This window comes from Chrysemys picta, chromosome 4, assembly GCF_011386835.1.
Source record: "Chrysemys picta bellii isolate R12L10 chromosome 4, ASM1138683v2, whole genome shotgun sequence".
NCBI classification, from domain to species: Eukaryota; Metazoa; Chordata; order Testudines; family Emydidae; genus Chrysemys; species Chrysemys picta.
Window position 1 is genome coordinate 38,309,818 of NC_088794.1, and position 12,694 is coordinate 38,322,511.

At 44.9% G+C, this 12,694-nt stretch overlaps 2 protein-coding genes across 12 annotated transcripts in view; one reads left to right on the forward strand and one right to left on the reverse strand.

Annotated features, from left to right (window-relative positions):
- TRPM5 (transient receptor potential cation channel subfamily M member 5) overlaps window positions 1–4,398 on the reverse strand; it is a 101,812-nt gene extending 97,414 nt beyond the window's left edge. For 3 of the 5 annotated variants that reach the window (XM_042840716.2, XM_005306862.3, XM_065594685.1), the window contains exon 1: window positions 77–4,342. The gene's annotated coding sequence lies outside the window, so the exon portion shown is untranslated. Of the gene's footprint in view, window positions 1–76 lie in introns of all 5 variants that reach the window. The other 2 variants (XM_065594684.1, XM_065594687.1) reach the window with 2 other exon arrangements.
- A 30-nt stretch (window positions 4,399–4,428) lies between these two features.
- The window catches only part of KCNQ1 (potassium voltage-gated channel subfamily Q member 1), a 553,010-nt gene continuing 544,744 nt past the window's right edge, over window positions 4,429–12,694 (forward strand). The window contains exon 1 of one of the 7 annotated variants that reach the window (XM_005306858.4): window positions 4,429–5,029. In XM_005306858.4, coding sequence (XP_005306915.2) covers window positions 4,635–5,029 — 395 coding nt within the window. In that variant the 5' untranslated portion in view covers window positions 4,429–4,634. The remainder of the gene's footprint in view (window positions 5,030–12,694) is intronic. The other 6 variants (XM_065594691.1, XM_005306857.5, XM_065594689.1 and 3 more) reach the window with 6 other exon arrangements.

Sequence of the window (12,694 nt, forward strand, 5' to 3'; positions counted from 1 at the left end):
TATAAAACCATGTCACAGTATCCTTAAAACAATTACTCAGGTTTCAAAGAGCATCTTAATCAAATTTAAAGTTTACCTTTCAGGCATCTTTGTTGTCCCTTATTTTTCTTGATTTTTTCAATCTTCTTATCTGTGTCTCCAGGGATAGGTTACTGTATGCCTTGCTTTTATAGAAATGTCATATTTTATTTAAAAAACAAATAGATTAACTTTTCCATATCAAAACTTTATTAATATTCTCATCATAGGGCCTAGAAGCCCTAGTCAAGGACTAGAACCCCAAAGTGGTAGGCCTCAACCAATGGAGGGTAGTAATTGAATTTTTTCATTTTTCACTCTGGGCTTAAGTAACCCCATAACAAAAGAGATTGGCAATATACAAAAAGTTAGTTTGTGAGTACCCTACTCATATGGGTAATTGCTCATCTCACGTAAATAAAGGCGGGGGACCTTTGCAATCTTGCCCAAAGAGTCACAAGGATGGTCTTGCTGGCTGCCAAACACATCACAATCAAACGTTACTAAAATCCCTGCCAATTCTGAGCCCAGGAAGTTGTTACTGGAGGCCAGAGAGAAGGCATCATTCCATTTCTACTGAAATCCAAAACTTTCCTCTTTGCATTATCAGCACTTCCATTGGCTAATCGAAAAACCAAACTATCATTTTGACTAGATTAGATACAAAAACCTTATTATTAAGTCATACAATCGGTTATAATAAGGGACAGATTTTTCATGGCCATTGTACAGGTGCACAGGGTCTGGAGAGGCATTCTCTTCCCCCTTACATCCTATCCACAAGGACTGGGCACAATTACAGTCTGTGCACTTGGGGGAGCACAAGGTCTATTTTCTCCTAGCAAACCCAGGGCACAAGGTACCCAGACATTCCAAACCCGTGAAAAAAATGCAGGAATTGGGCTTGTTTTCGGCTGAATTGGCTTGTGAGTTGCTTGTTGGCTAGTTTTTGGCTTGTAGCTTTTTGCTTGTTTGGCTTGCAGCTTGTTGCTGCTTCTTTTTTTTTTCTGATTGGCTCCTGGCAAGCAGGGGCAAGGAGGGGAGAGAGAGTTAGGGGTGCACAGCAGGCCTACCCAGTCCTTTCTGGACGCAGTCTGGATCTAGTCACCTAGAGTATTGGGGTTCTTAGGGATTGGCTTGTTTTGGCCTTGTTTTGAAATGGGATTAGCTTTATTTTTGGTTTATTGTGAACATCAGCGTGCTTTTTTTACCCCGTGAAAGTTGGCAACTGTGAAGGTACCACAAAGGGGACAGTGAGGAGGCACAGCCATGACCTCCAACACCAATGTACTGGTCAGTGGAGCTGGCAGGGCACAGAAAGGGTGGTATGTTACACCACAGTGTAGCATGTGGATGTCCCTACATGGCACAGAAAGTGACAGACAGTGACTTCATACCACTCCCAACATGGGTCAGTGCCAATTAGTCACAATCTGGCTGTCTCTAGATTAGGTGAAAGGCAGATCTCCCTTCTTCTGGCATGCTGTTTTGCTAAGGTGACTTGCTAATCATGTTTTATTTTTTTTCATAAAAAACAATCACTGCCATCTTATTTTTCAAACGGATGTATTTAGTCTTTATTGTTTGTAAGATCAATATTTTGCTTTTCTTCATGTAATAGACAATAGGCCAAATAATAAAATCATGCTCATTATACTTCCTGAGGATTTGGCCCAATCCCCCTGCGTAGCTCTCTGTGGTTTGAATGGAGCTGCAATGAGTAAGGCTGTTTTTGTTTAACTTTATATAGCCCCTTATCTTACCACAACATTTTTTTGTTTAAGCACAAGTATCTCCCATGAACTCAGCACAGCTAGTTCTACTCTATTCTGGCCTAGAAGGAAAAAAACAGCTCTCCAGACCAAAGATAATCTCCCCTTTAGGTCTGGGAATAGAAATTGTTAGCTAATTGCTGCAGCATAGGCTCTTGTAACTGTGGCGTGAAACAATTTGTCATAGTAAAGTAAGTCATTGCTTAAAATAGTAAACAGAAAAACTGGGCCAAGCCCTCACATAACATAACAGTAATGGCCAAACACATATAGCAGGGGGCCTCCACAAAAGCAAACATATTTTAAAGGTGGTGAAGAGAGGGTCAACTATGGTCCGAGAGCTAAAGGGTAAAACTTATTGCTCTCTAGTTCAACCACCTATTCATCATTTATTTATATCATGGTAGCATCTAGAAACCACAATGAAAAACTAGGGCCCCATTGTGAAAGGCGCTGTTACAGAGAAATAACAAGGAAGACAATCCTTGCACCAAGCAACAGAGGGTCCTGTGGCACCTTTAAGACTAACAGAAGTATTGGGAGCATAAGCTTTCGTGGGTAAGAACCTCACTTCTTCAGATGCAAGTTATGCTCCCAATACTTCTGTTAGTCTTAAAGGTGCCACAGGACCCTCTGTTGCTTTTTACAGATTCAGACTAACACGGCTACCCCTCTGATACTTGAGTCCCTGCACCAGTAACCTCACAATTAGAGCTGTGGGGAGAAAGATAATTCCATTTCACAGAGGATTTCAATATTTCAAAATATGATTTGATTCTGCTTTAGAATGAAAATCAAAATTTTTTAATTACTGTGGGAAAGCGAATGGGCCTGTCTCTGGGACAGTCTGAATGGTGGGCTGCCTTGCAGCCACTGACCCTGCACCCCCTGGGATCTCTTGGGAGCCTGGCGTGCGGAAGAGCTGACAGCTTGGGAACTTGGGGGCTGGTGTTCCCAGAGCTTCCACAGTCTCAGCTCTCCATCAGCCTGCCGGGTTGGGCTGCCAAAAAGTTGGGAGCCAAGTGGGCAAACGGGCCGGAACCCTGTCCCCACAAACCATTTTGATTTTGACCAGTCAGCATTTTCCAATGGAATAACCTTCTGGGGGAGAATTTCTAATAAGTCCTACTCATGATCTGCATGTCAGATAGGATCCAACCAGTGGAGGAAATGGACAAATGGAGTGTGTGGGGCGGGGAGGTGAGATAACAATAAAAAGAACAGTTTAGCACCAAAGTCTAAGACACAAATTATTATTTACACCTAGAAATCTAGTAGAGGACATTGTGGCTGTAGACACAGCCCTGCACCAGCATCACCAACATATGAACACAGCTCTGCAAAGGGACCATTCCTCAGAAAGCCCCTTCTGAGGTATAGTCCCTCACCTGCTCTTACATTCACCTTGAAAAAAGTTATTGTAAGCTTGAAAGGATACAGCTGCTTTCTCCCCTGGTGGCTGGCCAGTGAGCTATGATGCTGTCCTCTTTTGTTTTTGTTTTTTTTAAATCCAACCAACTCTGTCCACATATCTATTCAAGTGACATCATCATAGGACCTAATCACATCAGCCACGCCATCAGGGGCTTGTCCACCTGCACATCTACCAATGTGATATATGCCATCATGTGCCAGCAATGCCCCTCTGCCATGTACATTGGCCAAACCAGACAGTCTCTATGCAAAAGAATAAATGGACACAAATCTAACATCAGGAATCATAACATTCAATAACCAGTAGGAGAACACTTCAACCTCTCTCGTCACTCAGTAACAGACTTAAAGGTGGTAATCTTGCAACAGAAAAGCTTCAAAAACAGACTTCAACAAGAAACTGCTGAACTTGAATTAATATGCAAACTAGATACCATCAATTTAGGCTTGAATCAAGACTGGGAATGGCTGAGCCATTACACACATTGACTCTGTTTCCCCATGTTAAGTATCCTCACACCTTCTTGTCAAACTGCCTGAAATGGGTCATCTTGATTATCACTACAAAAGTTTTTTTCCCCTCCTGCTGATATTTGCTCATCTTAATTAATTAGCCTCTTAGAGTTGGTAGGGCAAATCTTACCTTTTCATGTTCTCTATATGTGTATATATATCTCCTTACTATATGTTTCATTCTATGCATCCAATGAAGTGGGCTGTAGCCCATGAAAGCTTATGCTCAAATAAATGTGTTAGTCTCTAAGGTGCCATACTACTCCTGTTCTTTTAGCCAACAGAGTGGCTCTTTCCTTTCCCTTACCAGGGTTGGTGTATGGCTCATCGGCCCCACACAGACAATCAGGTCCCCATCACCTGGTGCAACCCCAAGGCAGCACCCAGGCCCCATCTCCGCTGCCACCGGCAGGCAGGCGGGCAATGCTGCGAGCGGTGCGGCATTGCCTGACCTGCCCCGGCCCTTGGAGCGGGCAGTGCCCATGGCGGGCTTTCTGCTTTACACTCCGGCTCCAAGCGGGGGGCCGGGCACCCTCCCCCGAGCGAGCGAGTAGTTCGTGCCAACTGCCCGGGGAATGCCCGGGGAATGCCCGGGGGCGAGGCAGCTCCCGCGGTCACCCGGGCTCGGAGCCTCCCCTGGGTGGGAGGCGGAGACCTCGTACCTTTCCCGGCGGGGGCCGTCCCCCGGGGTGGGCCGGGCTAGGAGCGCTCCGGGAGCGGGGAAGGGAGGGTGTGAGAGAGACTCCCCAGCGGTGGCTGGCTGTCCCTCCCGCCTTCCTTCCCCGGGGCAGCGCCGGGGCTGCATCCCTGCCCTCTCGCCCCTGCAGTGGCTGCCCCTTTCCCTCCTTCATCGCGCACACTCCTCCTCCTCCTCCTTCCCCCCACGCCCCTCCGGCCATGACCTCCTCCCCCAAGCCTGAGAAGAGACGCTGGAGCTTGGGACGGCTGCCTGGGTCCCGGAAAGGGAGCATGACTCCCAGCAAGAAGCCCTCCGCCCTGGAGCTGGCTGAAAACAGCCCCAATGCCCACTATGCCCCTATGCCCCCCGCCCAGGAGCAGATGCAGCAGGGCTCCAGCCAGCCGGCGGATCCGGATCGGGGCGAGCCGCAGTACAAGAGAGAGATGGTGGTGGTGAACACGGACTGCCCCCGGCCACACATCAACTTGGACCCTCGGGTCTCCATCTACAGCATCCGCAGACCGCTGCTGAGCAGGACCAACATCCAAGGCAGGGTCTATAACTTCCTAGAGAGACCCACCGGCTGGAAGTGCTTCGTGTATCACTTCACTGTGTGAGTAGTAAACTTCGCTTCCCCCTGGAGGCCGCCGCTGCTGGCAGTGCCCTACCACTCGTGTAGCCCGCCCTCTGCCCTCCAATGTCCTTCTTCCCTGATGTCCTGACAGCTGCTTGGGGTCAAATGCTGCTGCCGTAAGGCACTACTCTGGCAGGAGGGGGAGCAGAGGGTTGCATGGGTCCTAGGCTTTGACACTGTAATTACAATCAGTTGTTGAAGGATCTGACTTATTCTTGGAAAGGACAAACTGCATTGAGCTAAGGTGCCTTTCAGACTCCAGGCAGAGTGATTTACAAAGTAATCTGTGGTAAATTTCACATCCCTAGTTGTGGTGTTTGTTAATAGTGTGGTGTTGCTCTCCCTCTGTCAGAGCAAAAATTTACTTTGCTGGGTCAGGTGTATATGCGACCATGTAGGTCTTATGCAGATTCTAAACTGCTCTCATTTTAGGTTTCACAAACAAAATCTACCTAGCCAAGTAAATGTAAATCTTCTTATCTAGTCTGGCCTGTATCTATTTTTAATGAATGTGTTTGACCTATGTGTGTTCCATTCATTCATTACTGTTCTTGGTGAGCAAGGCATGAAGTGTTGAGAACTTCTCATTCCAGCCATGTTACCAGAGCAAATAAATTTTGTTTTTCAGAGGGCAGTTTAATCTAACTGTCTGTTAATGCTTGTTTGAACAATTATTCTGGGCCTGATTCTGTTACCCTTTCTTATATTGCATAGTGCCTCACTCTGCAAGTAGTCCCACTGAAATCAGTGGGACTGTTAATTAATTAATTGACTCATGGCCCGCAGGGGGAGGAGGAGGAAAATGTTAGTGTAGGTAAGGGCATCAGAATCTAGTTCAAAGTGAGTAAGGGTAGTAGAATTAGGCCCTCAGTACCTTTAAATATTGCATCAAACATCTTTTTAATGACTGAAATGAGCAGTAATGACACCTGTATTGAAAGTCTAGCTTATTAGCCCACCTCCTCACTTTACCTGGCTTTTACCTCTTTCCCCAGAACCTACATATTGGCAGGAGGTTTACTGAATTTCTTTAATTATGAAGTATTGCAACACTTGACTTACGGTTTTCTGGTAGGCATAATAAGCATTGAACATCAAACTTATGCCAATATGTATCTCATTCCAGATTGTGTATGAGGAAACCAAAGCAGCCCTATAGATGTGTCAGAGCGGGCTTTTATTAAAAAAAAAAAAATCCAAGAATCTGAAGACATCTTACATATTTACTAGAATAAGAACATAGCATCAGATGCCTTTCATAATAGGGCGTTCCCTTACAGTTGACATAAATTATTTGTTTCTTCTTGTTGGTATAGAAAGAGATAAAGTAGGTTACATCTTAAATGGTTCATTCTTTGATTCAAATAAGAATTTTAAATAATTAATTCTTAATTATTCAGTTACAGTATATTATTTCTTTCACCATCCCCTTCACATTAGGCAACTCCATTATTCTGCTGCTGTAGCTCCACTGGAGGAAGATGGATGATGGTTTATGTTGTAGTGGCAACTGTGGCTTTACCAGGCCTGATTCTATTGTGGAGACAGTCCTTCACTACATTCCTTCAAGCTTATAATGGTGCCAATACTTCTGGTGATTGTAGTCAAGAGAGAAGATGAGTTCTGGAGTATGCTAGAGCTTCTGTGCTGTAGGTGTGTTCAGGTGCTGAATTATGTACAATGTCTATAGTGTCCTTTCATATGGATGTCAGTCCTGAACCAACAATGTGTCAGTCCTGAACCAACACGGTGGCGGATCAGTGCTGTTGTTCATCAGCAGCTTACAAATGTATGCATGAAAAATTAATGCTTTTTAATCTCGATGTTATAAAGGGTTTACATAGCCTTTGAGCAATTTGCAATATTACTTCCAGGTAATAAGATCCAGGAGAAATGTTATGGATGTCTTGGATCAGTTTATTTAGGTAAAAAATGATCCAGTGGCTGAAGGCAAAATTGATGTTAGTGTGTCATAAAATCACTTTTGAAAGCTGCATAATACAGAGGTTTCTCTGTCTGATCAGGCCGGTTCTATCTGAACTGGCATCTTTGGCATTTTAAGGGCCCAGTCCTAGGGACAGGATCCAAGTCAGTTCTGGTGACTTTTTTTTTTAAAATTCTGATGATCAAAGCAATTATTTGAAATAAAGAATAAAGTTATAAATAGTATTATACAGTAAATACAGAATCTTTCATCCGTAGAAATAAGTGCTGTATATGCCCAAAATTGAGGCACCCAAAATAACTTTTGAAAAGCTTTGCTAATATCTTCTAAAATTACAGTATTAGGAGTTTTACCTTAATGCTGGGTGTAGGAAAGATACACGTGAAGAGCAGAAGTCATGGCCAAGTGTGTCCTCAACAGAAAACACGCCAGTGACATTCATGCTACTGTTTTATGGGCATGCCCATTTTCTGATTGTAAACCTACATCCAGGGGTTTAAACGGGGCAGTAGTTGGGCCACGTCAGTTCTCTCCTCAGTGAAAAATGGAACAATTCTGTTGCCCTTTTTTTTTTTTTAAGTGGGGGAGGGAACAATTTGACACTTTTTGAGTTATACAACTGAAGAAAGAAATGAAGATGGTTTCTTTGCTTCCTTAATTTAAACCTTATGGCCAGATCCTCCGTAGGTATAGATTGGTATAACTCCATTGACTTTAATGGAGCTATGCTGATATATGCTAGCTGAGGATCTGGCCCTAATTTTTCAAATAGAATTTTGCAGGTATGCTAGTAGGTAGTATGGGCTGGTCTTGTTTGCTGGGTTATTTTTTCAGGGGTGGTAAATTAAATTAAAATAGATAAATTAAAATCCTGTAATTCTGTTTTAGGAATGGAATTACAGGGTGCACAGAAAACTTTTAATTTTTTTTCCTCAAAGGACTGTGAGCGCACAAATGCATGGCAGCCACTGCTCCAAAAGAACTGTTCAGGTGAATTGATGAGTGACAATGATACTAAATATTCTCAAACACCTCAGTGTGCCTGGCTAAATGTCTGGTGCATGGCTATAAGGAGACAACAGCAGGGTGTTACCTCTCCAGTGCACTCCCATTGCCTCCCAAGACTGGCATTCATAAGTGGTGTTTTTTTTTTTTTTTTTGAAACCTGACACTTGATGCCTTCTACCAGCAGGGGGAGCCGAACTTATCTTTTCTTCTGTATGCTGTGGGCAGCAGACTCTACTCTCGTTGCACCATTTCCAGCAATCCTGCCTCCATCCTGGGGTTCCTCTGGGACTTTTGGTCTGCAGTGTGTGCCCCTCCAGCTCTCTAGCCTCTCTCCCTGTGATTCCTTGGACTTCCTTGGGGCTCTCATCCTTCCCAAACCGAACCCCTAGTGCGCTTGTTCACCACTGAGCGACTGGGCCAAGGATAGGGTTTTTTAGATGACAGCCTCCAGCAGCTGGAGGAGACAGCAGTTTTTATTGGTGTTGAGAGGAAAAAGTCTCTCATGACTCCACAGAGCAAAAAACCTGGCCAGCGGCTAGACTAGCTGGATGCAGCAATGAGTTGCCATTAAGCTGCAAAAAAGAGCAGAAGGCCAGTATCTCTGACCAAAAGCCAGAGGTTAGGCAGTTCTGTTAGGGGTGTTGGATAATGGACTAGGTGGATCTTTGGCCTGATCCACTATGGCCATTGCTCTGTTCAAGTTTCTAGCAACTAGGGTTGCCACCTTTCTAATTGCTGGTAACCAGATCCCCGAGGCCCCACCCCGCCTCTCCCCCCTCAAAGTCCTGCCCCAGCTCCACTTCTTCCCTTGAGGCCCCGCCCTGTTCCATCTCTTCCCCGGCCCAGGGCCCTTCGCTTGCTTCTTTCCCCTGCTCCCCCGTCGCTCACTGGATCATCTCAAGGAGCCTGCCTGCAGGTAGGAGACGGTCCTGGCTGAGCAGGAGCTGGAGCAAGTTAATGACCCCGTGCCTGTCCCCACCCCGCAGTAACCGGACTTTTGGTTCAGGTGCCATTTAGGGTTGCCCTGTCCACAGAAACTGGGCACCTGGCAACCCTGAGTTACCCAGACACAGAAGCCAAAAACTGGACTGTCCGGGTAAAAACTGGATGGGTGGCAACCCTACTTTCTACACTGGAGGAAGTGGGACACTGAACAGACAAGCTGAGGTTCTTTGATAGAATTGGATGTACTGTGGGAGAGCTGAAGAGCTATTGTTGGTCAGGGACTTTAGTAGATTATATGTGAGGTGTGCTGTGTCTTTTTATATGGCCCCCATCATCATCTGCATGTCCTTCAAATATTTAAAAATAGAAATATCAATCTCTTTCTCTCTCTGCCTTCCCAGCTTGTAGGAGAAACAGCTTCATTAGTTTATTGTTTTTGTGTGTTGTGTGCACAAAGAACTGACTGAGGGAAAGCAAAGTTGAAAGAAAGAGTTCTGCATTTAGTTGTGCATGTGGTGAGTGCCTTAATTATAGTTTGTCTTGTGGGTGTGATTTCCACAGCTGAGGCTCAGCTCCCGTGGAAGTTCTGTCTTCTCCACTTGTGAGCCTCCCTCCACTGGACAACAGTTGCATTGTTGTGTTGGACTGTAGCTATCTGAGACATGGGAGGTCACTGTCATGTAGGGAGAGATACCCTCTCAGAGATCTAGGACCAGTCCCATGGAGAACTGTGAATATCAGGACACAGAGGCCTTGAACAGGACTCCGTATTCAGGGACAGGTGCACCCAGGCCATGTTTTCACAGTAACCTGTGTTATTAAGTAGGCAGGCTGCTGCATTTTGTACAAAATGGTGCATTTTCATAGAATCATAGAATCTCAGGATTGGAAGGGACCTCAGGAGGTCATCTAGTCCAACCCCCTGCTCAAAGCAGGAGCAATTCCCAACTAAATCATCCCAGCCAGGGCTTTGTCAAGCCTGATCTTAAAAACCTCTAAGGAAGGAGATTCCACCACCTCCCTAGGTAACCCATTCCAGTGCCTCACCACCCTCCTAGTGAAAAAGTTTTTCCTAATATCCAACCTAAACTTCCCCCACTGCAACTTGAGATCATTACTCCTTGTTCTGTCATCTGGTACCACTGAGAACAGTCTAGATCCATCCTCTTTGGAACCCCCTTTCAGGTAGTTGAAAACAGCTATCAAATCCCCCCCCCCTTCTTCTCTCCTTCAGCCTCCCCTCATAAGTCATGTGCTCTAATCATTTTTGTTGCCCTCCGCTGGACTCTTTCCAATTTTTCCACATCCTTCTTGTAGTGTGGGGCCCAAAACTGGACACAGTACTCCAGATGAGGCCTCACCAATGTCGAATAGAGGAGAATGATTACGTCCCTCGATCTGCTGGCAATGCTCCTACTTATACAGCCCAAAATGCCGTTAGCCTTCTTGGCAACAAGGGCACACTGTCGACTCATATCCAGCTTCTCGTCCACTGTAACCCCTAGGTCCTTTTCTGCAGAACTGCTGCCTAGTCATTTGGTCCCTAGTCTGTAGCAGTGCATGGGATTCTTCCGTTCTAAGTGCAGGACTCTGCACTTGTCCTTGTTGAACCTCATCAGGTTTCTTTTGGCACAATCCTCTAATTTTCAGAGAGCGTGGCTTTGTTTCAAGCCATAATTTGCAATAATCAAATCAAATGTGGAGATGATAAATGCATAGATCATTCTGGCTAGTCTGTGCCTCATCAGATGGGATCGATGTTTGGGCCAATCACAGATAGAAAGAGGGTAGGTTTTGCTGTCATGGCTAAACCTCTACCTTGGTATAACGCTGTCCTCAGGAGCCAAAAAAATCTTACCGCGTTATAGGTGAAACTGCATTATATTGAACTTGCTTTGATCCATCAGAGTGCACAGTCCCGCCCCCCCCCGGAGCACTGCTTTACCGTGTTATATCCAAATTCGTGTTATATCGGGTCGCGTTATATTGAGGTAGCAGTGTATTTGGGTATGCAATAGCACCGAGTCGTCGGAAAGGACCCCATGGCTGAGGGCAGGTGAAGGATGTTACAGAAGGATGTCATGATGGAAGGGTGGTCGGGCCACATCTGTCACCATAGGCAGCTGCCTAGCTTGCCTCTACCTAGAGTGGCCTCTTTATGTGGTGCTATTTACATTTGACATAAAGGAAATGTAGAGCTGGATGTTGTCTGAGTACTATTGGCACTTCAGCCTGTGTTGCTTCACCAGCTCCCAATGGCTTCTTAGAGATGTTGAATAACATCAGAAGAGTTTGAGCCCTGTGGGACTGCACAGGTGAGGGCTGTGGAGGTGAAGGAACAGCTCCCATAATGACCCTCTGGGTTCAGTTTGAAAGGAAAAACCTGAGGCATTTCAGGGCATTTCCATTCATACCTACAGCCTCTTAAAGGTAGGACACGAGTATTTGGTGCTCAGTGGTGTCAAGTGCTGCGAAGAGCTGGCTGCAGCAGGATGACTGCAGATGTGTTTGGCTTGCCTGTGAACAGCAGGAGGTCAGGGGCAGCACCTGTTGCATTGATGAATTTGCCTGAAGCCTGACTGAGAGGGATCCAGGATGCTGGCAGCTGACAGTTGGCATTAGAGACTATTTGTCACTAACTTCTCAGTTAGCTTGCTTAGAAAAGGCATGTTAGATACTGGATGGTAGTTTGCAAGGTCTCCAGCACTGAGTAATTTGTTTCTTTAGTACTGGTCAAACTACTGCATGTTCTATAGTGTGGCAGATTCCTCTCATCAAAAGAGGTGCTGACAGTTTCTGTTTTTAGATGTTCCAGGTGTTCTTTTTTTCTTTTTTTATCATCCAGGATAAGCAGAAGTGGCAGCTGCTGGTTAAGACAATTGGACTCTGCCCAGGCCATTTGAAGGATCCATATCTTATTTCACCCAGGCCAAGCAAGGGAACCATTTCAAAGGAGACAGAATGAGAAACAAGTCTTTGTGTTCAAGCAATATTGTATTTTGTATTCATTAACCATAGGTGATGGGCACAGTTTGTCAGGAGAGTTGAACTGGGAATCATCTATTCATTTTTCACCAAGTAAGCTGTACATCTACATAAAAAAGCTGAATCATGAGCCAGAGGTGACAGAAAATGTTATTTCTGCTAGGTGAATTGTTCCGACATCATTTTAAGTTTAATGGTTTTAATTTATTCCCTGTTCTTGGCTTGTCAGGTAAATTGGTTAGAGTGAACATACTAAACACTACTAATGCAAATAAAACTTAGCTCAGTAACTGAAGATTTAGACATACGGCTTCTATGAATATAGGTGGAGATTACTTGGGGAATCAGTTCTCACATATCCACATGAGAACATACCCAATAGCTCTGGTATATGTTAGAGAAGATCCTACAATTAGTACCAACCCTGGCTGTAGCAGCCGCCACGACTGAGAAAAGGAAGACAGTGCTATAGAGAAACTTCCCAACATTTTGTAGAGTTGGTCTGGTCCCATGGGCCCCCCAGCATCTACACCTGTTGTCAAAGACACCCACTTCCTAAACATCTGTTTCAAGAGGTAAGATGGATGTGTGTGCCAACGAAAAGTTGCAGAACCATGTGAGAAAAAGATTGAATGAATGAAATAAATCTATTGAAAATACATTAGGAAAGAACCCCTTTTTACTTTAGTAGTTTAAAATCAGATAACCCCCTGGAATTAAGAAATTTTTGTTGTGTGTTTTTTTTTTTTTTTTTTTGGTAA